The sequence below is a fragment of the Pleurodeles waltl genome, chromosome 1_2, assembly GCF_031143425.1.
Source record: "Pleurodeles waltl isolate 20211129_DDA chromosome 1_2, aPleWal1.hap1.20221129, whole genome shotgun sequence".
Classification (NCBI taxonomy): Eukaryota; Metazoa; Chordata; class Amphibia; order Caudata; family Salamandridae; genus Pleurodeles; species Pleurodeles waltl.
The window spans coordinates 749,899,287-749,924,913 of record NC_090437.1 but is presented as its reverse complement, the minus strand read 5'-3'; the positions used below and the strand labels follow the sequence as shown (position 1 = coordinate 749,924,913).

General features: G+C 43.2%; 1 protein-coding gene across 16 annotated transcripts in view; it reads right to left on the bottom strand.

Moving 5' to 3' along the window:
- The window catches only part of RAPGEF2 (Rap guanine nucleotide exchange factor 2), a 681,573-nt gene that overhangs the window by 303,473 nt on the left and 352,473 nt on the right, over positions 1-25,627 (bottom strand). For all 16 annotated transcript variants that reach the window (XM_069243519.1, XM_069243546.1, XM_069243572.1 and 13 more), the window contains one exon: positions 7,293-7,368. In XM_069243519.1, the coding sequence (XP_069099620.1) occupies positions 7,293-7,368 (76 nt within the window). The remainder of the gene's footprint in view (positions 1-7,292; positions 7,369-25,627) is intronic.

The window sequence follows — 25,627 nt, the reverse complement described above, 5'->3', positions numbered from 1 at the left end:
AAGGAGGAAACAGAAGTTTAAGACCTTTGAGGAACCTATTTCCAAAGGAGACGTAAACAAAGAAGGTTGACCAGGCAACTTCAAAAAAGCAAACATTTCAGACAAATAACCTTTGAAAATGCTCATAGCAGAGCCCTGCTGAGCCTAAGAAAGATTATACAACAGAACCTCAGACAGAGGGGTAAAAAGGGTGTCAGACTTGTCTGTGCACTATGCCACAAATTTCTTCCAACAATTGGTGTATACCATTTAGGTGGGGGGACGTCTGGCTGCCAAGATAACATTACAGACTTCGGGTGGATGGTCAAAAGCTGTCAACTGCTGCCGCTCAATCTCAACAGAACAAGGCGGAAAGTGGACAGGTTTGGGTGCAACACCCTCCCCTGCTCTTATGACAGAAGATCCTCCCAAAAGGACAGTCTGACTGCAGAATTGATGGCCATGCTCAACAGCACAGGATTCCAAATTCTCAGCACCCAATCCAGAGCCACAAGGATAACTTGGGCCCGGTCGCTCTTGTGTTTTTATTAGAACTCTGGGCAGAAGTGGTGTGGGCGGAAAGGCATTCAGGAGGCCTGAGTTCCACTAGAGACAAAAAGTGTCTCCGAGTGATTGCCGCCTTGGAAACTCCAACAAGCAATACTGCTGACATTGTGCATTCTCTTCAGAGGTGAACAGATCTAACCAAGGATCTCCCCACTGCTGAAAGAGACGTTGCGCCACCTCCGGAAGGAGATGCCATTTGTGATCAATTGAGCATTGTCAGGTGAGTTTGTCCACTCTGATGTTCTGAGAGCCCACCAGATGTTGAACCACCAGGGATATGCCCTGTTCCAGCCACATCCAGAGACACAGAGCCTCCTGACAAAGGGTCTATGACCCCACCCTGCCCTGCTTGTTGAAGTACCACATGGCTGTGGTGTTGTCCGGGAACACCTGCACTATCTTTCACTTGAGAGAGGGAAGAAATGCTTTCAATGCCAGCCAGATTGTTCGGAGCTCCAACAAGTTGATGTGGAGTCCAGATGTCCTTGATTTCCACCTCTTCCAGATCGCCGCACCATTCCAGGAGTAATACATCTGTCACTACTGTCAGATCTGGTTGGGGAAGGGAGAGGGATCTGCCACTGACCCAATCACTGTTTATTAACCACCACTGCGGATCTTGCACAGTTCCCTCCGAGATATGGACCATGTTAGAGACATTCCCCTGATGCTGCACCCACAGGTCCCACTGCCGAGCCCGCATATGCCATCTGGCATGTGTCACTAGAAAGATGCAGGGGCCCATGAGGACCAGCAGCCTCCGAGTCATTCTCACCGAAATCCAGGATAGAGACTGTCTATCTCGTAGCCTGAATATCTTGGACTTCCCACTCAGCAGGATAAGCCCAAAATTTCACTGTGTACAGGAGCATCTGAGAGGGAGTCAGGTGCGATTTCAGCATGTTTATAGTGAACCCCAATGAATGCAGGAGGTCAGCCATAGTTTGGAGGTGGGAGATGACAGCCTGGGGCGAGCCCGCCTTTAACAACCAGTGGTCTAGATAGGGAAAGACTGCAACCCCCTCATCTGCGCATATGAACTGCGACCACTGCCATCACCTTGGTGAACACCCAAGGGGTGCTGTTAAGGCCAAAGGGAAGCACGGTGAACTGAAACTGCTTTTGGCCTACCGTGAACCACAAGTAATGTCTGTGGGCAGGCAGAACGGGAATATGGAAATAAGCACCCTGCAAGTCCAATGCTATTATCCAGTCTTCTTGGTCCAGGGCAGACAGAACTTGAGCCAGAGTGAGCATTTTGAACTTCTCCTTCTTGAGCAAGAGATTGAGGGACCAGAGGTCTAGGATACAGTGAAGGCTGTCCCATCAGCAACTGCTTGAGACAGTACAGCCCGGCCTTCTCTGGGACGTGTGGCAGCACTTGCACAACTGTATCCCAAAGCATGTTGAACTAACAGCCTAAAAGGCATGCAGTTTGCATGGCCCGCAATGCAGAGCTGGTGGAAGAAAAGATATTTTTCCAAAGTGTGTCCAGCCATTTGGATTCCCTATCTGTGGTGCAGAAGGGAACGCACCATGGGAGGTGGATTCTTGGACAAACAAATTCTTGGGGGTGGGGTGTTGTGTCAGAAAACTTGAGTTGCCCCCGGAGCAGTACAATGGCGGCGCCCAATTGTCCTGTTCACAGGAGCCACTGTGCTGGGTTTGGACAAGGGCTTCATTAAATGGAAGCAGGGGGTCTGAGTATGAACCTCCAGGTTCAAACACCTCTGTCAGGAGGTTAGTCCTAACTGCCACCGAGGGCAGCTCATGTTGAGAACCTTGCTTGCTCTTCGCACCACCATAGAATATGAAGCTCCCTCATGTGTAGCCACAGTAGGGAGAGAAAGCATGCCAGTATCTTGAGAAGTATTCAGTCCGCTGGCTTCACCCAAGTCTGTACGCCAGTATATAGAGTTTTTTCAGAGCTGGAATTCTGAAGGGTCCTGCGTCCCCCTCCCATTCTTTACCAATGCCTAGCCCATAGGTAAGTGGCTCAGGGTGCGACATAGTAGGCAAGGCTCTTGTCAGCGCCAAAGTTGGTGTTGTATTACACTCATCCGGCTCCATGCCAAAGTCGGCAATAACAATGGAGATGGTGCCACTTGGGGCACAGGCGGCGCTAGGAGCATCAGGTCTGGCGTCGGGGAAGGTCAGCTTGGCATGATGGAAGCATGACCAGATATGGACATGGATCTATTGGTGCCCCTCAGAACCGAAGCTGTCGGCGTGGAACCTGAAGATGCCCCTTCCGACTCTGTGGGCTCGAAGGCGCAAAAGCAGTCAGACTGCCCGAAAATGAAGTGCATGGCGTCATAGAACTCTTTCAATTATGTAGGGGCTGCTCCAGCTCCCAGAAACTTGTGGAGTCAACCCAGAAGCAGGCTCCACAGATGGAGGCCTAAAAAGACAACGCTCTCTCGTCTTGTTGGCAGACGAACAAGGAGAAGTCAGAGTGTGCTTGGACTTCTTCTAATTCTTCTTATGCCTCGACTTACCTGATTATCCCGAGGACTTGGAGTGGGACAACGGTGAGGGGGATTCAGCAACTGATCCAGAGGCCTTCCTCTCGACGGCGATCTTGATTTGCATGGAGTCGAGCGTCGGCCCACCATCTGCTTCAGGCAATGCTCCCTCAAAGCCTTTGGATGCACGGCCCGACATTTGGAGCAGAACTTCAGGTCATGGTTGTGCTCCAGGCACCAAATAAACAAAAAGGTGCAGATCCATCGTGAACGTTGCCTGATGACAGGATCCATAGGGCTTGAACCCGGTCTTCCTCGATGACATCCTCAACGCACCAGGAGGTAAACAAATTGAAAAAAACTTCGACTAAACGTCAAGAAAAAGCCATTCAAAAATTGACTGAGAGGTAGCTCTCTTCAGATTAGTGCTGGCTAGCATGGAGAGTAAAAAAGTGACATCAGTGCGACAGGGTGGCACCTATCTAGGACCTGCAACATCCTATCTGGAGCAAACGATGGATGCAGAGCTGATCAACACCACTTAACGGTGTGCAGGGATGCTGCATAAGAAAAATATCTGGATCAAGACTGACACCTGGGGGATATTGTAAGGTAAGGAATCTGCAACGAGACATCTCTATCAGACACAGTGAGTATGTACATTTGTAGTGCTTCGCTGATGTATATAGAGTGCCTACTCTACTATGTGCTTTGGGCCAAATGTGCACCAAAGTACAGTTTTATCATATTTAGGGTAAGAGATGACTGTGATGCAACTTTCTGATAGCAAATCAAGATACTGAATGCAGATCTGACAATTTTCAAACATCCTCATGTGACATTGTGACACTTCAAGAATCATAATTTTTCTCTGACTCTGCTCCTAACAAGATTTGGTCCTTTAAGTCACCCTGCTGGGCCAAGTTAATTAGTCAGTAATTACGTCTGCACCTGGGAGTGGAGAGGGAGGGCACAAAATGTGCCTGTGCTAATTACTTTTCACACTGCAACTGGCCTGAGAAGACTCATCCCCAGGGAAACAAAGGAAAGTAGCCATATGTCTTGACGTGTTCACAGGAATGGCTGCTCTCTGAAGACCTCCTCTGACAACAGTTCAGGGGCAGGACTTAGGCTCTCAGATTTGGTCTTTCAACAAATAGCGCCATCTTGGAAATTCCCAAAATGCTATGCAGGAGGGTTGGGGCAGGGGTGGAGTGGTGATGTGTCACCCAAGGAGTGGATCTAGTCTACTTTCCACCCCACATAAAAACCCCTGCATAAGGGAGGCTTTTGAGAACATTCTGGACCTGGAATAAGCAATGCCAGAGAAATGCAAAGCTGGAGGAGGGAAGACACCTGACCTCACTGCAAAGATGGACTCAAGGACTTTTGATTTCAGTTTACACCCTGAGACTGGAATACGACATGGGACAATGAGGGTGAAGGCAGGGGGGCACTCTGCAAGAGGGTTCTGGGGGGTGCTACTGAGGAAGGCCTCACGCCCAGGAGGAGTGCCAGACAGGAGAGAGGTCCTGTGTGAGGGGATGAGCAGGAGAAAATCAGGCTGTCTAAGAACTGAAAATTTAGAGTCCAGGAGGCCCGGTGAAACCACTCCTGGTGGCTGAAGCGTGCCAAACAAGGACAAAACAAACTTTTCTCCTTTCAGTGAATCATTGTAGGTGTTAATGAATGTCACTGTAAGATGGTACCATTTTTAGTAATTTCTTTTTATAACAATGTGTTGTGTTTTTTTGGTATAGACACAAATAATGTACACACATTGCGGTCCCTGGGAATACCTAAAGTGGGCATGGGGAGCCCACAGAAAACAGTTGTGTAATTGCCTTTGTTCCCCTTTGCCCACTTCAGGTACTCCCACTCTCAAACTCCTAATATGACTACCATTCCCTCATATTTTGGAGTGTTTTGGAGACCATTCACACACTGCATAAATGGTTTCTTCTAATTTTACACTTCGGTCCATGCCTGTCTTCCATTCCCTGAACAGGGGAGTGAGGGCCTCTGGCACCTTCAGGTATTTTGCAACATCTGTTTTTGCCAGTGGCATTCCGAGTTCTACCAAAGATCGCTTTCCCCTTGGGTCCCACAGATTATCCAAAATATGGAGTGCATCAATTTTAGGAGAGGCTTCAATCGTCTGGCTCAATACCTCTGAAAATACATCCTTAATTAGTTTAATCAGTAGCATTAGTTTATTAGGGCCCATTTCTGCCTTTATTAATGTAGAGACCGCCTGACAAAAACAGTAAGCCTGTATTTTGACAACTGGACAACATTGTATTGTGTCTAGTGTATGCATGGGGTATTACGGTTATAGAGTTCAGGGCTTGCTAGTAGTGTGAGCTCACTATAGATATTTCCACAAGCCATCACATATACACTTGTAAACTGATGTTCAGTATTGAGTAGCATAATAAAACACTTTCCTTGTTGTCAGTGAAAGCAATAACTAGAAGCGATTTATTGGAGGGGGGGGGGTCTGTATGCCAGTGGACAGAGTATTATTAGCTCAGTACATCTCCCTTGAGTATATCTTGGACTGCACTCCCTCACTACCTTGAGAGAGTCAAGTGCTACAACAGTGTACTTGGTTCCCAGTAGAACTAAGATTGAGGACATATTACTTGTGAAGGACCTACACCATTCAGAACTATTATGCCACTATTTTACATGGCCTCCCAGCACGGGGATCAGAATTATCCAATTACGGGACACCCAAATAACATTTGTTAAGTCCAGTTTTGGAGCGCACTGCCTGTGCATAAACGGCAGAGAGCAAGGCTCTGAGAAGGGCTGCAAGGTTTGGCTGTGTGAACTCAAACTGTGGGAAAGAAAAGCTTTCACACATACTCAATGTGAAGACGGTGGTTGTGGTATTAACTATGTTTACTGAGAGAGAATTTCCTTTAAAAAGGAAGTGAAGGCGGGGTGGGCTTTCACAGAACTTTATACATTACAGGGTTCCCAGGTCATTGCTTCCTTTAAATCCCAGAGCTATGAACTCTAGGACTGTATTAAGAGGGAACCTCTCTCTAGGAGTAGGGACTGCAAGAGGTACATACTGACCCTCGAAATAGCATCAGATACATCATGAGGTGGACAGGCTGAAGCAGTGACTGTACAATGACTACACATGAACCCACCTCTGTCATCACAATATGAGCGGCATAGTAGAAGAGGTCACTGGTATTGGCATAATCATGGGTGTCTCTCACCTGATTTACTGGGGTCACAGTTAAATTGCCAGGTAGGTAATTGTTAATTAGCAGGACGGCCGCTCAATATTAGAAAATACAAGGAGGAATTTAAAAAGGATTGCCCCATCTCCTGTGTACTGTCAACGCCATGTGGTCACTCTCCAGAGCTCGTGTGCAATGAGATACCCACAAATCTCTTTGTGCATCAGATCTAAAGTACCAAGTCGATCTCTGATGTATGCACGAGGCCAGATTCCCCACAAACCTCTATGTGCATGTGCAGCCACCTCCAGACACAGAGAGAAAGATAAAGAGAGCAATAGTGTAGGTGTGCGTACAGGAACACCCAGACCAGTATCATTCATATTGGCTATAGACAAGAAAAAATAGACTTGATGCATTCCACTGAGTGCCTCTCACCCCTCCTAGAAAGACTGTGGCACTGAAACTCGTTCATTGGCCAGAGTAGGGGTGTCTCATCTATTTTAATAAAACTGTTGTTACTGAGCTTGTTGGAGTACTTCAAGTAACTTGCAAGTCACTTCAAACAGACACTATGCATGCTATTACCAAGAGTTACCTTGGAGCTCACGGGTCACAAGACCTGCCATACAGTCGAGATATAACAGCAGATGGCACACTCACCAAGCACTGAGGTAATCAATAAGCCTTGTTTATGTTCTAAAACTCAGAAAGAGGCTTTAACAGCAAGCTTTTGTTGACAACAGGTCGAGTCATGCAAAAGACTTACAGTTCTGCCCACATACAGGAATGTTCAAGAAATCTACTTACTGCTGTCGAGTACGATAACTACCTTTGCTCCTGTTCGTTTTGACTAACTGTAATCCATTCAGTTCTGCCATCCCAACTCCATTGTCATATCACATTAACTCTTTTCCTTTTATGTAAATGGGAATTATTGTCCACACTTTCAGGTTTATCAGTTTCATGCTATGTCCTAGGCAGAACTTGCAGACAACACACTACTTTGAAAATAAGTTTATCTTAATCAAGAAAACCAAGGTTGGAAATTCTGTGATCTGAAGACCAATAAATTACTTACCACAATCATCTCAGAAGGCTCTAAAACAATGCATTCACAGCCACGCCTGAAGCTTCCTGCTGACCGCTTGCCAAAACTGCGGAAACAAAAAAAAGTCGAACGTTCAAACTCAGCAAAATCAGAGCTGCAAGAAATCCCAAATGAGAGCTCAATCCCTCCCAGGACAATTATACACATCTGAAAAGGGAACACACATCCGCCCAGGAGCCTAGTCGGCATGAGAAGATTCAGTTTCCCTCCAGATCAGTCATCACAGGAAATAAAAAGTCTGGTCTCTACTAATGTATTTCAGATCTCTAAGAATCTACTGACGCTGCAACACAAGTATAGTTCAGCCTAAGGATGCAATTCACAGTGAAGATTTTTTTTAGACAAATTCAGGAGTGTATAAGAAGCAAAGCACTGTTAAGTACTGCAGTACTAAGGGACTCCCAGTACATCCGATTTTGATACGATGTGCTCATAAAAATAATTTAACCATAAAAAGAGTATCATTAGTATTCGCTCTGGAATACACACTAACAAGGAGTTGTCCGGAACATGAATCTATAAACAAATGTTTTAAATCTTCCTTTCAGATCCCTAAGTGCAGTCATATAAACTGGGCTACATAAAAAGAATGTATTAATACCCACATTATCATTCTACAATCCTTTGATGGTTGTGCACAGGTCTAGAGACTTTGTTAGTAAAATCTAAGCAGCCACGTACCCAAAACAACAAAGCAGTGAGTTTTATTCGTGACTTAAGCCATTTCGAAGAAAGTTACTTCTTAATATTGCTGCTCAATATTCTGTCTGCTATTCCTTATCAAGCAAAATGAATCACTTTTTAATATCATTGCCAGTCCCAACAACATATCCGTAGCATGCCAGCTTGCTGCTTTTGACATGCACCTAAGTCTCATAGCAACCAGATGGTAACGCAGGTGCGAAAGGACAGAGGAGTGTAATAGGGCAAAGTTTTAAGAACTGGCTTAACGTCAATCATTGCTGAGGTTTTATGGATGGGGCTAGACAGTGAGATTTTTTCCAGTGCATGATCCAGTCTATAAAAACCAAGCAGTGTGTCATCCAACAGTCTGGTGCCTGCCTCCTGGGACGAATAAAAAGCAGAGGGGCTTAGTCAGTCAAATTTGCACTCCGGTCCATGCTTGCCCACTGTTCCCTCAAAAGTGGAAGGGAGGGTTAGGGAGGGGTAGGGGGACGACTCTGGTGCCCTCCATTATTTTGCAACATCTCTTTTAGCCAGTAGCATCCCCAGTTCTAACAAAGATCGCTGGCCCCTTGGGACTCCCAGATCATCCTAAATACGAAGTGCAGCAATTTTAGAAGAGACTTTATCAACTGGATCAATACCTCTGAAAGTACATCCTTAGGGGTTTTAACGGGTAGCATTAGTTTATTAGGGCCCGTTGCTCCCTGTATTAATGTAGTGACCACCTGACAAAGCAGGTAGGCCTGTCTTTTGATAACTAGACAACATTATATTGTGTCTAGTAAAAGTGGTGGGGGGGGGGTGCATTAGTTATACGGTTCAGGGCTCCTTAGTGGTTTGAACTTTAAGGAGAGTGACACTAGAGGTATTTCCACCAGCCATCATATATACACTTATAAATTGATGCACAGTATTGAGCAGCATGTATAAAATATAAAAAATATATTTTTTTTTTTCAGTAAAATCAATGACTAGAAACAATATATTAGAGGAAGATGTTGTATGCCGGTGGACTGAGGTATTAGCGCAGTATACCTCTCTTGACTAGATCTTGGAATACTCTGCCTAGCTACCCCGAGAGAGTCAAGTGATCCACAAGTGTACTTGGTTCCCAGTAGAACTAAGATTGAGGACATATTACATGTGAGGGACCCACATCCTTCACAACTAATATCCCATTATCGTACATTGACTCCCAGTGCTGGGAGTCAGTCAAAGGAGCCTTAAGCACCCAATTACTCAGTCACCCGTGAGGCTTAGCAGTGGTAAAAGGCAATCCCAGCACAACAGACAGCAGCAACCATAAGAGCAATCAGAAAGTTGGGCTCAATTACATTATATGCCATGTTTGGATGGTAATAAATTATCTTCTCTAAATATACAACTTCAACATGCAGAAGGCTAAAACAAATGCAAGGATCGGGAGGAATTCAGAAAACAGACCATTGCAAACAGCAGGTTAACTATGTGGGGTCTTTCTCAAGGTATCTGGTCACTAGGTTTTAAGACATTTTGTGTTCAGTCTTAGCTAACAGTATGAGACCGTAATTATGGAAGGACTTTCAACTTAAATACAAAGCGCTGACGAGAGTCTATCTGAAAAGACCTCTGGTACACAGTGTTAATATGGTTATACGGACCCGCCAAAGGCCCACCTGTCAAGATGTCTCCAGAACCTGCTCTTCTCAATGCGTAGACTCAGTGGTGAATCTGCAAGAGTAGGAGTCCACTGACTAAAGGCCACGCAGCAAGGTGGAGAAGGACCTTCGGAAGCTGCAGTAGGGATTTGTCGCAAGATTCAAATCTCAACATTACTGCAATAGTTAGCACTGAATACAATTAAAAAACCTACTGCTCCCCTGGATTGAGACTAGATTCATCAAGGAGCAGCTGATTACACCACCCTGCAGTAAAACACAGTACCTTGTCTGACCTCAGAGGTGCATACCTTCAACCTTCCCTGGGTGGCGTGGCAAGAGTTGAATCTCTGTGCTTATGTAGTTTAATAAAAGGCTACGGTGTCTTTCTTGGGGGAGAATTACTTAGGCTGGAATATATGAAAACAAAACCATGGCAAGCAACACCATTTAACACAAATCACTGCTTCCAAATCCATCACTGAGAAAACTCCAATTACTGTAGACTAAAAAGAGTAATTCATTTACTCAAGCATTTCTTCATAAACATAAGATCAGGGTTGCTTACTCTCAGTAATTATTATTTCAAATGCCAGAAATAAGAGAACTCAAGAAAACTTCCTCGCATTCAGATTTCAAGAAATCTAAATCTGTCCAAGAAGACATGTACTCTTTTTCCACCGAGGCAGGTTGCGCTTTGGTGCGTGACCTAATTCTGACAGCCTCTACTGCTTCTTTTCACAGTACATTTCTCTAACTTTATCCAAGTTTCAACACCACTTTAGGAGATGAGGGAATAGACGAATTACCATGCTCAATCAACACGAGCAACGTGGAGAAAATGCAGATTTTTAGCTAGAACAATGTTATCATTGAATCACCTTACATGTCAAATTATACACTTTTACCAAAAAAAGCCCTCTTAAAATGCATTCATCCCCTTCGTTTTTACGTCTTTTAAAGGGATTAGTCTTTTAATCAGACATGCTAGAAAAAACAGGCTCACCGAGGGAGGTTGAAGGATGCACTTTGTTGTTTTACAATTAAAAGGGGAAAATCCATAATTCAGAAAAGCTGTTTATGTCAGTGCCTTGACAAAAAATAGAAAAATCTCTAGGTCCCAGGAGAGTTGTGGGGTCACACGTGTTGGCTGTGGGTCTAAACTGAAGGAGGCTTGTTAATACACTTGAAAATACACTGTGATCTCAGCAATAGACTGATAGTTGGTAGATTATATCTACAATAAAAGCAATATAGAGGATCACTACTATGGAGACAAATGTTTACCGATAGGTAAAAGAAAACTGAACTCAGTCAGGGATAAGTCAAGATTCTAGCCAGAAATACCGTCTCAAACCTCTAAGAGCAGCGCATGCTCTGCCCCAACTCTGAAGACACTTTTCAAATGTCTCTGGCATAAATGGGTTAAAGAAGGACACCCCACTAAAATAGAAACATGCCCGGAAATGTACCCTCATATGCACAATACCCCCTAGGGGCCAGCCAATGGTCTGATCAGATCCCAGCACTTACACTGCAGTCTCCAAAGTAAATCCTACAACTATTAAACTGGGCATTACTAACTCTCCCAAACAGACAAAGCTGAGTGTTCAACCACAATTGGTCTCCTTAGTACAAATGAATTCAAACCAAGCCGCAATACACTCTCAAGTATAAATCACGCATATTGCTGAAACAATAGACACGATTTTGGTCTGTCTATTCATACGACCATTTCAAAAGCCCTAAAAACATTAATTAGCAATAGCTTTAAAACATTACTTAGCTAGACTACGTGATAGAGCAAAATGCTTACTTATTCAAATCTAAGCTTTTTAATAGTTTAATAACTTTTAGTGACGAGTTTGTCACATGGATAATTTGGGAGCTGGTTTGGACGGTGCTGCAGAACTTACACACGGACCTTTACAAAACCTGGATTCTCTTTGTAAATCGCTAACAACTACTTTTACAGGCGGATTCTAATACAACTAAGCATCTTTGGAAATGTAAGAACTATGGTACACAGTAAGTGTTGCAGCTCTTCCATTGTATTTATTTTTATATTTTGTTGTTCACTTTTTCGGTTTTGATTGGCTTAGGATGGGCACCTAAACCGCCTCTACTCCGATCTCAAGGGAATATCCTGTGTTATATGGCGATAGGCAGACAGCATGGTTAATAGGCATCTGTTAAATGCATTTCTGGGATGAAGTTTATCCACTCCTCCAACCCAAAAAAACACAAGTATTCCACAGAACCAAACCATTCCCATCCTGAGTGTTTGGTAAGAATGCAACAACACGAAGATATCACTGTGGGAGGTACTGTGGCTCCAGATAAGAGAGACACTTGTGTAGACATGACCATTCTCCCTTGGAGCCACTGCCAACATCCTGTGTCACTGTACAGGGAACTTTTTATTGTTATGTATGGCTGGAGGTTGGGGGGAAAAATACAACCGCCAAGCCACAGCCAATTTTCCTAGTTTGTTTCGTGAATGATCCTGGTAATATGACCTCTTACCCGGATTGCTGTTCATCAATACGGTGAAACATTTTTTTTTATTAATTTAGAACTGCACCCCTGTCAAGTTCCACTGGAATAAATAAATACAGGGACTCCAGTGCCAGTATTTTGAAGCACAAGTCTCTTAAAAATCTGTGTGAACCTGAAGAGTGATTTCTAGACACTGAAACTATGTCTAGCTGTTTCTTTACGGCAGGATTCAAGATAAAATAAAGTGTCACCATGGGCTGTGAAGATGTGCCCAACTGCCTGGAGTTTCTCAGAAGACTAGAGGGGTCCCTTGACCCCACCCAGGACCAAACTACCTGCACCCAGAAACGAACTAAACTGATCAAACAATGACTAGCTAAGGTAAAATAGACCAAACTGGCCATCAGAACTGTGACAGTATAGGTGAGCAGTCCTAAGTACTGACAAGGCATAGCAGAAATAATCCCCTGAATAAAATGAGCTTCTTGCCCCTACGGCTGCAGCACATACTTTCAGGATTATTTGTCTGGTCCAGGGCACAAACCCCCTTCTAGTACACACTGAGGATCTCACAAGACAGCTGGGGCTCCTTTACATCTCTGCTTGGAGCTGCTTTCCGAGAACTCAAGGTCCCAAATGTTGACAGAAGCCCTTAACACAGTCCAAAGGGCATCCTTGCTCCACAACATGGATGAAGACTCTGAAGCCCAGGAGGAAGCTGGAAGCCAGGAGGAGCTGCTGTCCAATAGGAAGCAAGGTAAAAAGGAAAACAGGGTGACACGAGAGTCAACCAATCGTACATAAAGGTAAGTAATGGGTGGGCTCCAAGCCATTCTTAAGGTTTTCCTTTCATTACAAGAAATTTTGCAAGCACTGTGCAGGCAAAACCTAAATAGTAAGCCTCTGCAATACTGTGTACAATATTATGACTATATTGCACATATATTGAAACCAATCCATTGGCTGTCAATCAAAACTGCAATTCAAGATGCAACGAATGGCACACTGGCCTATGTCTCTTGAGTTTCCAGCAAGCAAACTTGCCGGTCTTCTATGGACTGCCTCTCTAAACATCCTATCTTCACAACCAGATACAAACAATTTGGGGGGATAAAACGTTGAATCAAAAGTTTTGATGCAGCTGAAATAAGGCGTCTACACCTTTACAAAACTTAAATTTAAAAATAAGGATCTATTATAAGTTTAGGGCCTTTATTGGCATGATCAAAGGATGTTGGACACCCTTATGACTCAATCAAATAAATCCACATATCAAACAGCACAGGCTGGTGTAAGTCAGGCAACTGCCTTCCATTGGTCCCTACTTATGTTCTAGGTGTCAGAGACAGACTTTACTTAACTTCTGAGTTTGCTGTCAGTCTCGAAGGGTGTAAAAATGCCCTGCTTCTCGGGCTACAAAGATAATCACAAAGATACTTTAAAAAGACAAGTGAAAACGTTTTGTTGTATTGGCAAGGTGCAATGCACCTACCTTGGCTGCTAAAAGTTTACCGTTTCAGCATCATGCCATATTGCAATGGTAAAGGTCTCAAAAGAATGCTTTTAAACACAACTTGAGATGTAAAAGGAGGAAAATAAATCAATCTGCACTCCTACTTTGTTGGACCATACAGAATATCTTAGACCATGACGGGAAGGAGCCCTTTGTAAACTTTCCAACCCCCCTGGCAGGCAACAACATCGAACCTACAAGTGCATCATCAAATCCTCAAAGACAACTGAAACAGAGACTCTACTAGAGTAGAGGAGGATAAATACATTGGGTTATGAACACCTGAAGGGACAAAGAAAGTGACTTATTGTACAGCACCAGCACAGACACTGGAAGCAAATAACTTATATCAACAGAGTAGAGTACTGATCAGCTGTGCTCTGTATGTCACACTGTGGATCCGGGACATATTGGGCAATGTAAGTGAGCAGAAACAGAATATGTAACTTAACAAAATGTTACGTTTGCGGGCAATGAAAATACTGGGGGGCTAAACAAACAAAAAGGGTACAAAATGAGTGGTACTGTGGCACATACTTCTGGCAGAAGGGATATGAATATGAAGATGTTTGTGATTATACATTTCGTACCATGACTTACTGATGCTAGTATAACAATACCTACGTCTCTGAAAGTTGTAGACCTCTTATTTAAGTAAGACCTCTTATTTAAGGCAAAGGCAATGAAACAGACACGTGCTGCTGCAGAGAATATCTGTGAAAACTGTATTATTCTGGGAATTACCTTTCACTTTTGAAAAGAAGCAAACTTCTTCAAACTGGGTTTGAGTACGAGAATTTCCAGTAGTAAGACACATAAGGCCTGATTTAGATCTTGGTGGAGGGGAATACTCCATGACAAACGTGACTGATATCCCGTCCGCCGTATTACGATCCCATTATTTGGTATGGAGATTGTAATACGGTGGACGGGATATCGGTAACATTTGTGACGGAGTATTCCTTCTGCCGAGATCTAAATCAGGCCCATAGTTTTTACCCAGTCTACTTGCTCTTAGGAGGGTGTAGACAGCACAGTAAAAGATGAAATAGACCAGGATGCTGACTTGGGAATATTAGTTTGTAGCCTGTCAGCAAGCTGCAGAGATGGTGCTACTGACCGCACATGCCTTGGGTCTCAGAGCTCCATCAGCTTTATCATCGTGGGAAGGAGTGAAGAAAGTTTCGGCCTAGGAGCTTTTTCTTTCATGACAAGTGGCCTGATCAAGCTTTGGAACAACGCTTGATAGCAAGCTGTGCTGACAGCTCCCATGACATCAACAGACACTTGAGTTTACTTTAATGTGTGCCTCCGTCAACTCTAGGGGGCTGTCCTTCAAGAGGTGACAATATCCACAAGTGCTGATGACTAGCTTTTGGCACACGTACTTCAGAGCGATGGCCCTTAACCTTTCAACTTCTGTAGACCCTCACTTAATCATTACTGGAAACCAAAGTCCCTCCCAGAATAACATTTGGAATCCGGGGATCCCTACTGAGTAATTACTGGAAGCCGAGACACCCAGCCTAAGCATTTTCGATCATTTAAGCCACAAACCAAATAAACAAGGAATACAGAAACAAATATTCAAACAAATTCATAAATGAGGACATATATTAATTATTTCACTCACAAATTTAATAAAGTCATATTTTTTATTTCAATGGGAAGGTTGGATCTTTTCTAAATTCAATTGAGACCACTCATCATCCATACTATAACCAATCTGGTGCACTTGTAATACTCCTGCAAATCCAAATCAATCTGAGCCTCAAATTCCTTCACATTTACAGAACGTTTTACAATTTTAAATATTACATTTTGCTTCTTTATTTATATACAATTTATTAAAGCAGTCATGGACCCCCCTGCCAAAGTACGCTTTGCAGACTCCCAGGGGTCCCCGGACACAGGTTTTGAACCCTTGCTCTAGAGCTGTGGTTCCCAACCTGTGGTCTGGGGGACCCCTGGGGGTCCGCAAAACCTCCTAAGAGGGTCCAAGACTGCTTAGAAAATTAAATAATATTAAAAGATTAGGCACCCACCTTTCAGTAATGACTCAGTGGGGGGTCCCCAGATTCCAATAATGACTCCGTGTGGGTCCCCGGGTTCAAGTAATGATAAAGTGGGAGTCCACAGAACTCGAAAGGCTGGGAACCCCTGCTTTAGAGCATAGTTCACACCAATAAAGCAGACAGTCCCAGGTTTCAGCCATGCTTAGACAGATATTACATAGAAAAGGTACTGAAAACATTTTGCAAGACTCGCCTGGCTCAAATCATAAGAAAACACAAAAACAAGCAATTGTCACACCGTTAACGGACACGGCAAGCAACACCAAGAATTCATAAAATGGAAAATTCTGCACTACATAAAAAAGACATTCCAGCAACTTAAAAGAAAGATTCTCCCAGAACAACCAGATACATATTGACAGCAAAACAAAAATGCAAGTCTTCAACTGTGGAAGGTGAAAAAGCACCCACTCAAGAGCATGGTGTACCATTATCTGACCTAACTCTACCGCTATTTAATAATCACAGTGATAACTACATGTAATATGTGACATATGTCAAGTTGCTTTAAAAGCTGTGACAGTTACAAAGCCTTCTGAACACACTCGATCATCCTATGGAATGTCTCAGCCAACCAATAAGCAGGCAGGTTTCAAAGATCCAAATTGAGGGCTTTGTGATGGTTACTAATTAGGATGGAGCTTAAGCGTAAGGGATGGACTCTGATTTAGAATGTTGCTGACCAAGAGGAACACGGTATATAGATAATGCAGCGATGGTCAACAAAGACCAAGGGATTAAGGAACATTTGCTATTTACGGTGACAGTGTAAAGATACGGTTTTTAGCGTTTAGGTGGGACACATAAACGAAAACTATAATTCTGGTAAACAGTGCAGAATACTGGCTATATCTAAATATTTCAACTTAGTTTTATTCTTTTTAAGGGAAAACACAAGCTAATAAATGTGCATCATCACTTCAAAGTAAAAAGATGGAAATCTATAATTTCTCTAACAGACCAGGCAACTGAAATTGTCATTTACTATTTTGATACTTAGGGCACTAAAAGGCCGCTTACTTAAACGGTAGATTCTAAGGACTGACTCACAACAAGACACGCACTGGCTTCCAAGGAGTAGCATTATACAGATGGAAGGCCTCAACTGCTGTGCAGAAGGTAACATTGTATTTTTTCACTCATGTACTGATGTTATTGTCCTTGGCGAAGCAAGAAATGTTTAGTCCATTATGTTGCCTAATATCCAATGACCTCAATCAACCTCTTTAAACTGAACTCTGTTTAAGCTAGAGTTACTCACATCCCACCCTCTTAAGCACTGAAACAATCAAGTGTGTAACCATGACAATGAGTAGATCTTGTATGAAATGAGTGGTCAACACGGATGTGGCCACATCGTGATCCAGGTCGTTTAAGCACAAACTCCCACTATGGTGTTAGAGGAATCCAACAGTATTAGAGCAACCATATACATAGCTGAGATACACAAGCCTGAAGAACAAAACTTGATCTTCTGATGTGACAGAGCAAAATGTTATGGGCAACAAATTATCTAAAATGAGGTTTGGGGTAGGTGAGAGGTCATTCCTGTTCCTTCCTTATGGTATTACGCCACAAGTTGAACAATATTGGAAATTATCCTGGAAATCAGATACCAAAACAGAATAACTTTAAACGTATGTGTTATGATGATGTGGATAGCACTCATTGAACATTCCAGGGCCAGAACTCTGTCCCTACTATAGATTTGAGTCTGGTCTGTGTTACAATTAGAGTCGGATACCTGTGGGTCTGGCAACCTTATGGCCACAGCTAAGGAAAGTAAACTGTATGAGACCCCCCAGTGCACATTTTATCATCTCTGCTGCTACTCCCTACTTGGCTTAAGGAGCCTTGAGTGAGAGATATGAAGAGATGTAAATTGCTTCACCTTGCAGTAAGGCTACGCACACACCGCCTTCACACAGACATACATAAGAGCAGGATAAAACTTCACCATACACACACAAAAGAATAAGATAATTGATATTCAAACCAGTGAGATGGCAAGCAAACTGATTAAAAAGCATTACAGATGTGTCCCTTCAAGCTAAAGAGGTATTTAGACCATGCTGGTACATAAAGATACTTGCAAGCCGTGCCCACCTCAAAATAAGCAGGCATTGATAATGCAGTAGGTTTGACGCTTGCGTCCAAAGCACTGGCAAACACAAAAGAAAATAACTGCTGCAGTGCAAACAAATAAAAAAGGAATGCTTTGTGTATACAATGGATGAATGAGAAAGAATTAAATATATGATGACTGTGCTTTTCAGAAAGAAAATAGTCCTTAATGCAATACAAAGTAGGCAGAAAGATATATTCCAACAGCCAATAAAAAGAGGAGACTAAAATGCCTCTGTATGCTGATCCAACAAGTAACTGGCAATGTCTTAAGCCAAAGACTGAAGCATCCTCGGCCAAAAAAGCCATATGCTGAAGGAGGCTGAACTAAAGCCTCTTAGAGTATGATATAAGCACCTCTGCAAGTCAAAACTAAAAAAGGACCATACAACTGCCCAAAGCAGACTAATACATGAAGAACATAAACACGAGAAAAACAGTGGCAAAAATGTTACTGCCACTTTGGTCCTTATTTTTGTTCAATCTAATGTAGATGCATAGTCAAAGTGAGGCCACTTCCTGACTCCCGACCATTAACTTGATGTCACTTTCTGACCATTCCTAGAGAAGAGCGAGACCACCATGTTGCAAGAAACACTCCACGGCAGGGGGGAGGGTGTCGGTGTGAGGATTTGCAGGGTAGCCACAATATATTGTCACTACAGACATAAAACTGGGAACTAGTTTTGCAGGCTTTGGGAAGGGAAAGTCACTGTGGGATATCTATAAGCTGGTTGTAACACACAGTTAAGCTCTTAACACACATCTACTTCGTGAACATACACATACATAATGCCTAAGCCCTCTGAATGTCTGGGCAGAGACCAACACCACACCCTCTTTTGGGGAATCGACGATTTGGAACAGACATCACCTCTCTGTCTGAACTCTCACATATTCATCATTTGTCTGGCTGTCAAGTGCTTTAAAGAAACAGCAAGTCTAATTGACTTTTCATAAAAGGCACAGTGCTTGTCGCTTATAATTTTTCATAATACTGCATATTACAGTTCCAAGTTTGACAAAACTGTTATTTTCTGTATATCTTCACTCACTCAAGTCTCAAGCACCAGCTGGGACCTGAACTCGCGGGTGCACCAAGCAGATGGCCTGGGTATTTAAAGCAGGGAGCAAGGTTCGAGGTCACTACAGTGGGAGAGGAAGTGCCGAACAGACTCGCAACAAGCAATGACAGTGCTGGGAAGAATGCTGCTGGCCAAACCTCACTGCAGTCTCACAAAACAAAGGGTTACACAAACAAGAGAAAATAGTCATTGATATTAGCCAGTTCAACAGCAACTGCAGGACAGCTCCAATCGCACAAACACTCCACTCGGTTGCATCGCCTGCCAACTCTATCCAGTGGTTTCGTTAGTACAGTCTCTAAAGTAGTTTAATGCCTGCTACCGTCGCTCAGCTGAGAGCTCTAACCCGCCCAAACAGCATTCTTGCATTCCTCTGGCCTGGCTCGTGCTACTTGGAAACGAGGAAGCTATGCGAGTCGCGCGCCAAACTCGCGAGGGACACAAATGGACTGAATTCGTCTCAAGGAGATGTATTCAAGCAACGGTATCCACTATAAACCCTGACAGCAGTCAGGACTGCGCTTAGGTTGTTCTATGGCGTTAATCTAGAGGTACCGGTCGACGTCTGACGAATGTGGAGAGGTTATGTCCGACAGGCTCACATTTCTACAGAAAAATGAGTTGCCTCTTTACGGGTCACTCCAGTATGTTAGGAGTCCCCAAGGAGGGGCGCACAAGAGTCGTTGATGTAAACAGGTCAGATTTGGCGAATGGGCACAGCTAATGAGCCGGGTCCCATTTTTTTTTACTACGCCCCTGAGAATCACCGGGCACAAGCACTATTTCAAACGAGTAATGTTCAATAAAACAATAAATTACCAAACTGTAGTCATTTTCACCTAGCAGCAAAATAACGTATAAAACGACAAAGTGCAACCAACCTCAAAAACACCCTAATAATAATAAAAATACCAGGGCCCTCGTCAGGAGTCCACTGTATCTTGCACCGTCCATTGCCCCTGTCTGCACCGCCAATGTACGAACACAACTACTAACCATCACACCCCAGCAAGTGTGACAATGCAGACTCCTCTAGGCCACCGAACTCTAGTGCTTAATTTGAGACGTAGGGAACACCAGCACTTATTTTTGGGAACGGGTGCTTATTCCTCCTTATCAGACATTTCCCATGAAACAGAGGGAAAAACAAACTATGCCAAACGCCGAGGAAAAGAAATTTAGAACATAAGTTGTGAAGGGAGAAAGCAGAAGCCTCTAAGAGTGAGATAACGGGGCAGGGAGTGCCTGGCAACGAATTAAAGAGGCCTGAGGTGGCTTCAGGACTGCTCACCCTTCGTATTCGGCATTTTATAGCGCCAGTTGCAGGTGTCTGAGCAGTGCTCTGGGCACCAGCACTAATTATTTTACGAATAAATCACTGCTGAACACTATAACAATGACTTGGACGACAGATAGTCATTTTTAATGTATGTTAAATTAATAAACCGGTGGTGTTGTGCTCATCTCTAAATTAGACAAAAGTGCCCATCAGTCAGCAGACTGTCATAGGTTCGGTGCTGACAATTAGGAGCTGGCGCACAGCACTGGAAATCACAGGCTCAAATTAAGCACTGGTGCTGATTCATCCCATCCAGATGATAAACTCAATTGAATGCAAGACACTGTGCAATTACAATGAAGTATATAACAGACATCATATAGCTACAGAGTTCACTGGAATGAAACATAGTTATATTTTCTTTTTTTTCAGCATCCTGTTCACATGTGAGTACTTCAAAAGGATCCTGGACGATTCACAACCTACACATGTTTTGCCCCATGCAGGTAAGCAGGCCTGTTTTTTTTTCAAGGCTAGGCTACTAAGAGTGATTGTTCAAACGTCTTAAGTTCAACTTGTCAAGTCCATATGGTGACTTAATTCATCAGTCTCTAAAGTCCTGCTAAGTAAAAAGGGAGAGAATGAAGGAAGGGTCATTGTTCTCCAACAAACGGGAGCAGTCAGCAAGCAGGGAAGAAGTTTTGTGCCCATTAAGAAGAGTCCAGTCCAGTGGAGGAGGGACTCTGAGACCAGCATGTGAAGCGTTATGTGTATGTTTAGTTTCCCAGATGATTCCAATGATTTCATAGTTCAAAGTATGGAACCACTGCACAAGAGCTTGCTTTAGTCTGTACAATCCTTACCACCAGTGTTCGGCATGAAAAACCCATTGGTGGGAATTGAAGACACATAAATGAGGGGTTAAGGTAAGGTAGTGAAAACAGATTGGAGTCACAAGGGGCAGAGTCATGTAAAGTAGAGGCTGACAGTGAACTTATACATTTGTTGTTTAGAAACTCTGCATCAAAAAGAACAAGTGTGACAGTATATCTGTTCTGGCTTAGTTAGTCATAAAGAGACTGCATTTTATAATATATTATGGTGCTAAGGGACCCGCTACAGAAATATTTATGTGCAGAGCAGTTTTCTGCGGATAACGTAAAATAACACTGGTGGCTAATGCACTAGCTGGAGAGATCTGTGTAGTCACGGTTTTGATTCAAGTCGAATGGACCCGTGCTCCACAGTCCTCCTCGAGAGCCTGAACAACATAGGGCTCTCTCAGCTTATTACAGATCCAACACATCGCAGGACACACTCTGGATCCAATCTTCAGCAAAGGCAACAAAAATAAAAACAACTTCGCCTCACCGCTCATATGGACCGATCACTCCATCATATGCTTCCAAATCTCCGTACCACGAGCCAAAGCACCAGTCAGCATCAACCTGCCCAACTGCAACAAAATATCAGAAGCAACTGGTGCTACACCCTTGAAATGGACCAACCCAACACCACTGATAACTTACACAAAGGCATCACCATCTTCAGCCAATGGCTCAAGAACTGTGCAGGCTCACTCACACCCATCAAACCTCCAGACAAAGTAGAACCAATAAACAGGCTGACTGGTATATGGTCAACCTCTGGGAACACAAACCCCACTGCACACAGCTAGAAAGAAAATGGACTTCCAACCATGATGCAGATGCCTGAACCACCTACAAGACTGCACTCAGGCACTACCACCATCTCCTAAGCGACACCCAGAGAAGAACCCTTACAGAACATAAAAAGGCAAGCTCCAACAGCTGCAAAGAGATTTTCTTAATTGCTAAAGAGTTCACCACCCCGAAGGCCACAGTACAGACCATCACAGGAACTCAGTGGCAACCTATTCAACTTCTTTCACAGCAAAATAAAAAATATACAACTTCGACCAAACCCCCTACTCTATGGATCTCATTAGCAACCTGGCCACCGCCAACCAAGAAACACACATAACTAGCGGGAAAACAGTCACAGAGGAAGACACCACAGCAATCATGAAAATAATTCCCTCAGAGCCACAACGGATCCCTGCCCCAACATATCTACAAAATGGGAGGACCACAAATCGGCAAAATCCTAACCCACATCATCAACTCATCCATCAAATCAGATGCTTTTGCTCAAGGCTGGAAACACGCAGCAGTCAACGTCCTACTCAAAAAAACATTGTCTGACCCCGACAAGTTGAGCAACATCCAACAAATCTCCTTGCTCCTTTACTCAACCAAAGTGATAAAGAAAGCCATCAAACAACTCACCAAATACCTTTAACTCCACAACCTACTAAACTGCGCCTAATCAGGCTTTCGGAGTAACCACAGCACAGGAACAGCCCTCATTCAAACCAGGGATGAAATACGCACAATACTGATTCATGGAGAAACTGCTGTCCACATCCTACTCAACCTCTCCCTTGCTTTTGACACAGTATCACACTACACCCTCATTATTAGACTGCACAACAAAGGCATCCAATGACCGCCCCTTGACTAGATATGCTCCTTCCTCACTAGAGGAATACAGTGAGTCCGACTTCACTTAAAGTAGCTATTGTGATGAACAAAAATCACCTAATGTAAATGGAAAAAATAAATACTGGTTACTGGTAACCGCTCTGTGTTAGGCCCTCCGTCTATACCCACATCCTCTGTTAAAACATGGGTTGCCTTTTTTCGATCCTACAAGATATTTTTCAGTGCAGCCCAACAATAAGATCCACTTGTTTTTTTCTACCAGACAATGATCAGGAAAGCAATTATTTACCTTCCTTACCTAAAAAAAGGATTAAATAGAGGAACCTGGTTAGTCTACAATCAATTCACAGCACTGATTATATTTAAATAAAGACACTGCAAATGTTCAGGTCATACAGCGGGGACCTGGTTTCATTTTGTAGTAACTTCAGTCCTTTGGCATGCCCTACTAACATTCAATAAAAACACAAGAACTCATTAATAAAATAACATTAAAGCAAAATAATTCACTGAGGTTTTTCCCCTGGAAAGATCGTAGAGGGGGGTCCTGAAAAACTATTCATCATTTTCTATCCGATATCATGCAGCAGATGGTGGCACATCAAGTGAAGCAAGAGCTTGCAACGTGATAAATGGATTTTACATAATACAACTACAAATGTTTCTGTTCCACATGGAAAAGGTGAAAAGAAATAAATAAACAAGATGTTTCGTCCAAATCCACTTCTGAAAGATGATCACTGGTGCTGTGCGACAACTCTGGTCCACCTACCTGATGGTATACTACAGCTCAAGCTTCAACAAAGAGAAAGTATTGCTATCCAGGGCCTTAAAGCTCACTGTTCTATCTACACAAAGAAAGATACGGCTTCTGATGACTGATTACATGAAGCGGGAGCTGCCATTCTATTACAAGCAGTTGTACTAGCTTTAAACAGTTCATGCCTCTGACCCCACCAATGTTTTCTTCAACTGTGACGTAGCTGTCTTGGCTCCAACCATGTGCTTCTTACTCCGAGCCCCCTCCTGGGCAGGATGGAGGGAGGCAGAGGTGAAGCAATCAGCAGGAAGAAAGAGCACATTTTACATAATATACATTGTCTGAGGTGTGGTCCTGCTGGTCACAGGATCCTAGGTTCAGCTCTCACCTAGACTCATAACCCTGTATACTGGTGAAAAAAGTCTCAGCCTGGGCAAAAGCAATTATTACTCTGTAAAGCAATAATCCCAGAGGTGCAAAATGATCCTTCATTGCTTGAGTGGTACAAATGCCGATTGGACATTTTCCAGCTCCTCCGTTCCTGGCTAGTGTTTGTGGTTCTTGGGAGACGAACACTAATGCTCTCCACATAAACCAGCAAAGGTTGGACCCGAAAACAATTCCTCCAATTTTGACTAGCGTATGCAATGTCATTGCCTGCAACATACTGACTACTCCCTATTAGTTAATGTCAACAGGGTGTGGGGGGCTATGGCGCAGGGAAAGATCACTGTGCGAATGTTGCCCTACAAATCATCCAACAGCTGGGACTGCCTACCACACCTTTATGCATTGAGCGCCAAATACTATCACTTTTGTTTCATCGCAGGGGTTCCATTACCACAGTCTATAATCTCTGTAAATCACTCAAGAAAGACTGAAAGAAAATAATGATGAGAACCTCAACATTAGAATGTTTTTTTTTTTTTTTTTTTTTTTTTTAACTTTAGCAAACATTGGATTTCTGTAGCAGACCCAACCCTGTCTAGGGTGAAGAACCAGACCATGACCTTCTAAGGGCATGCTCCTGCCGACATAACAGCACGGGTACTATTTGCACCAAGCGGGGTTTAATTATAACTGGAAAAATTGGAGGTCAGTACCAAGCAGTGCTGATCCCGGGTTGTGGTGGGTGCACAAGACACTACAGCCTGCACAATGAGGATATGTTCCGAGCAGGATCTACAGCAATAAAAGTGATTTGGGGATCAATTTATCTAGGACACATTGCCTTGTCTCAGCAACCTGCTTCCATGTTTCAATTATTTTCTAAGTTACCAAGCCATCTCGGTTTTCTTCACTAATCCACCTTTGGAAAATCTGGTTCCTCCAGTTATAACGGACTTATCCTGTACCTTCCACAGACCCACACTCTGCTCACATTTCGATATTTTTGAGGTCAATTTACCGATCACTGCATAGACACAATATCAGTTCTACGGCAGGCATGACTTTTTATTGATTCTGGCATTTTTGGTACAATCTAGGGTCTCAATATGCTTAAAATCGTTTTCATAAATTTCTATGCACCCTTACAAGTAAACGTAATGAAAATGTACACAGCCGACTGCATTCCATTCACCAATCTGTGGTAATCTATTAAACGCACCAATTTTCGAGAGTTGCTACTTCTAATTGATAAACAGTAGTCAAACATGCCAAAAATAAATAAGGCTGTTTTTTGGGAATATGTTTGAAACGGTGAATATGTTATCATCATCACTTCACACTCAAACATCACTTACACTCGGGCTGGACAATGAGCTTCTTTGGCCCCATGGATCCGACAAAATGGGCCAGAATGAATAACTAAATGACAAAATACATGCCTGAAAAGAAACATGTTTGGACTTTGTAATTCTGAGGTCAGCTCACCGTCGCATGTAAACTGTTAGCCTGTCACCGTCGTGTAGAGCATACTAAAGGTTTTCCAATTACTAATTGAAGAACCAACAAACAAGCATGGTACTTACAACAGAATATCGCCAGTGGAACGCCATTACGCTGAGAGCCAATACTGTGAGTAAATTGGAACAAAACTAGCAAGAAGTCTGTCACATTCAAACACTGGAATATGCATAAGAACATCTTTCAGAGTTGGGCATTAATGCAAACTAATCA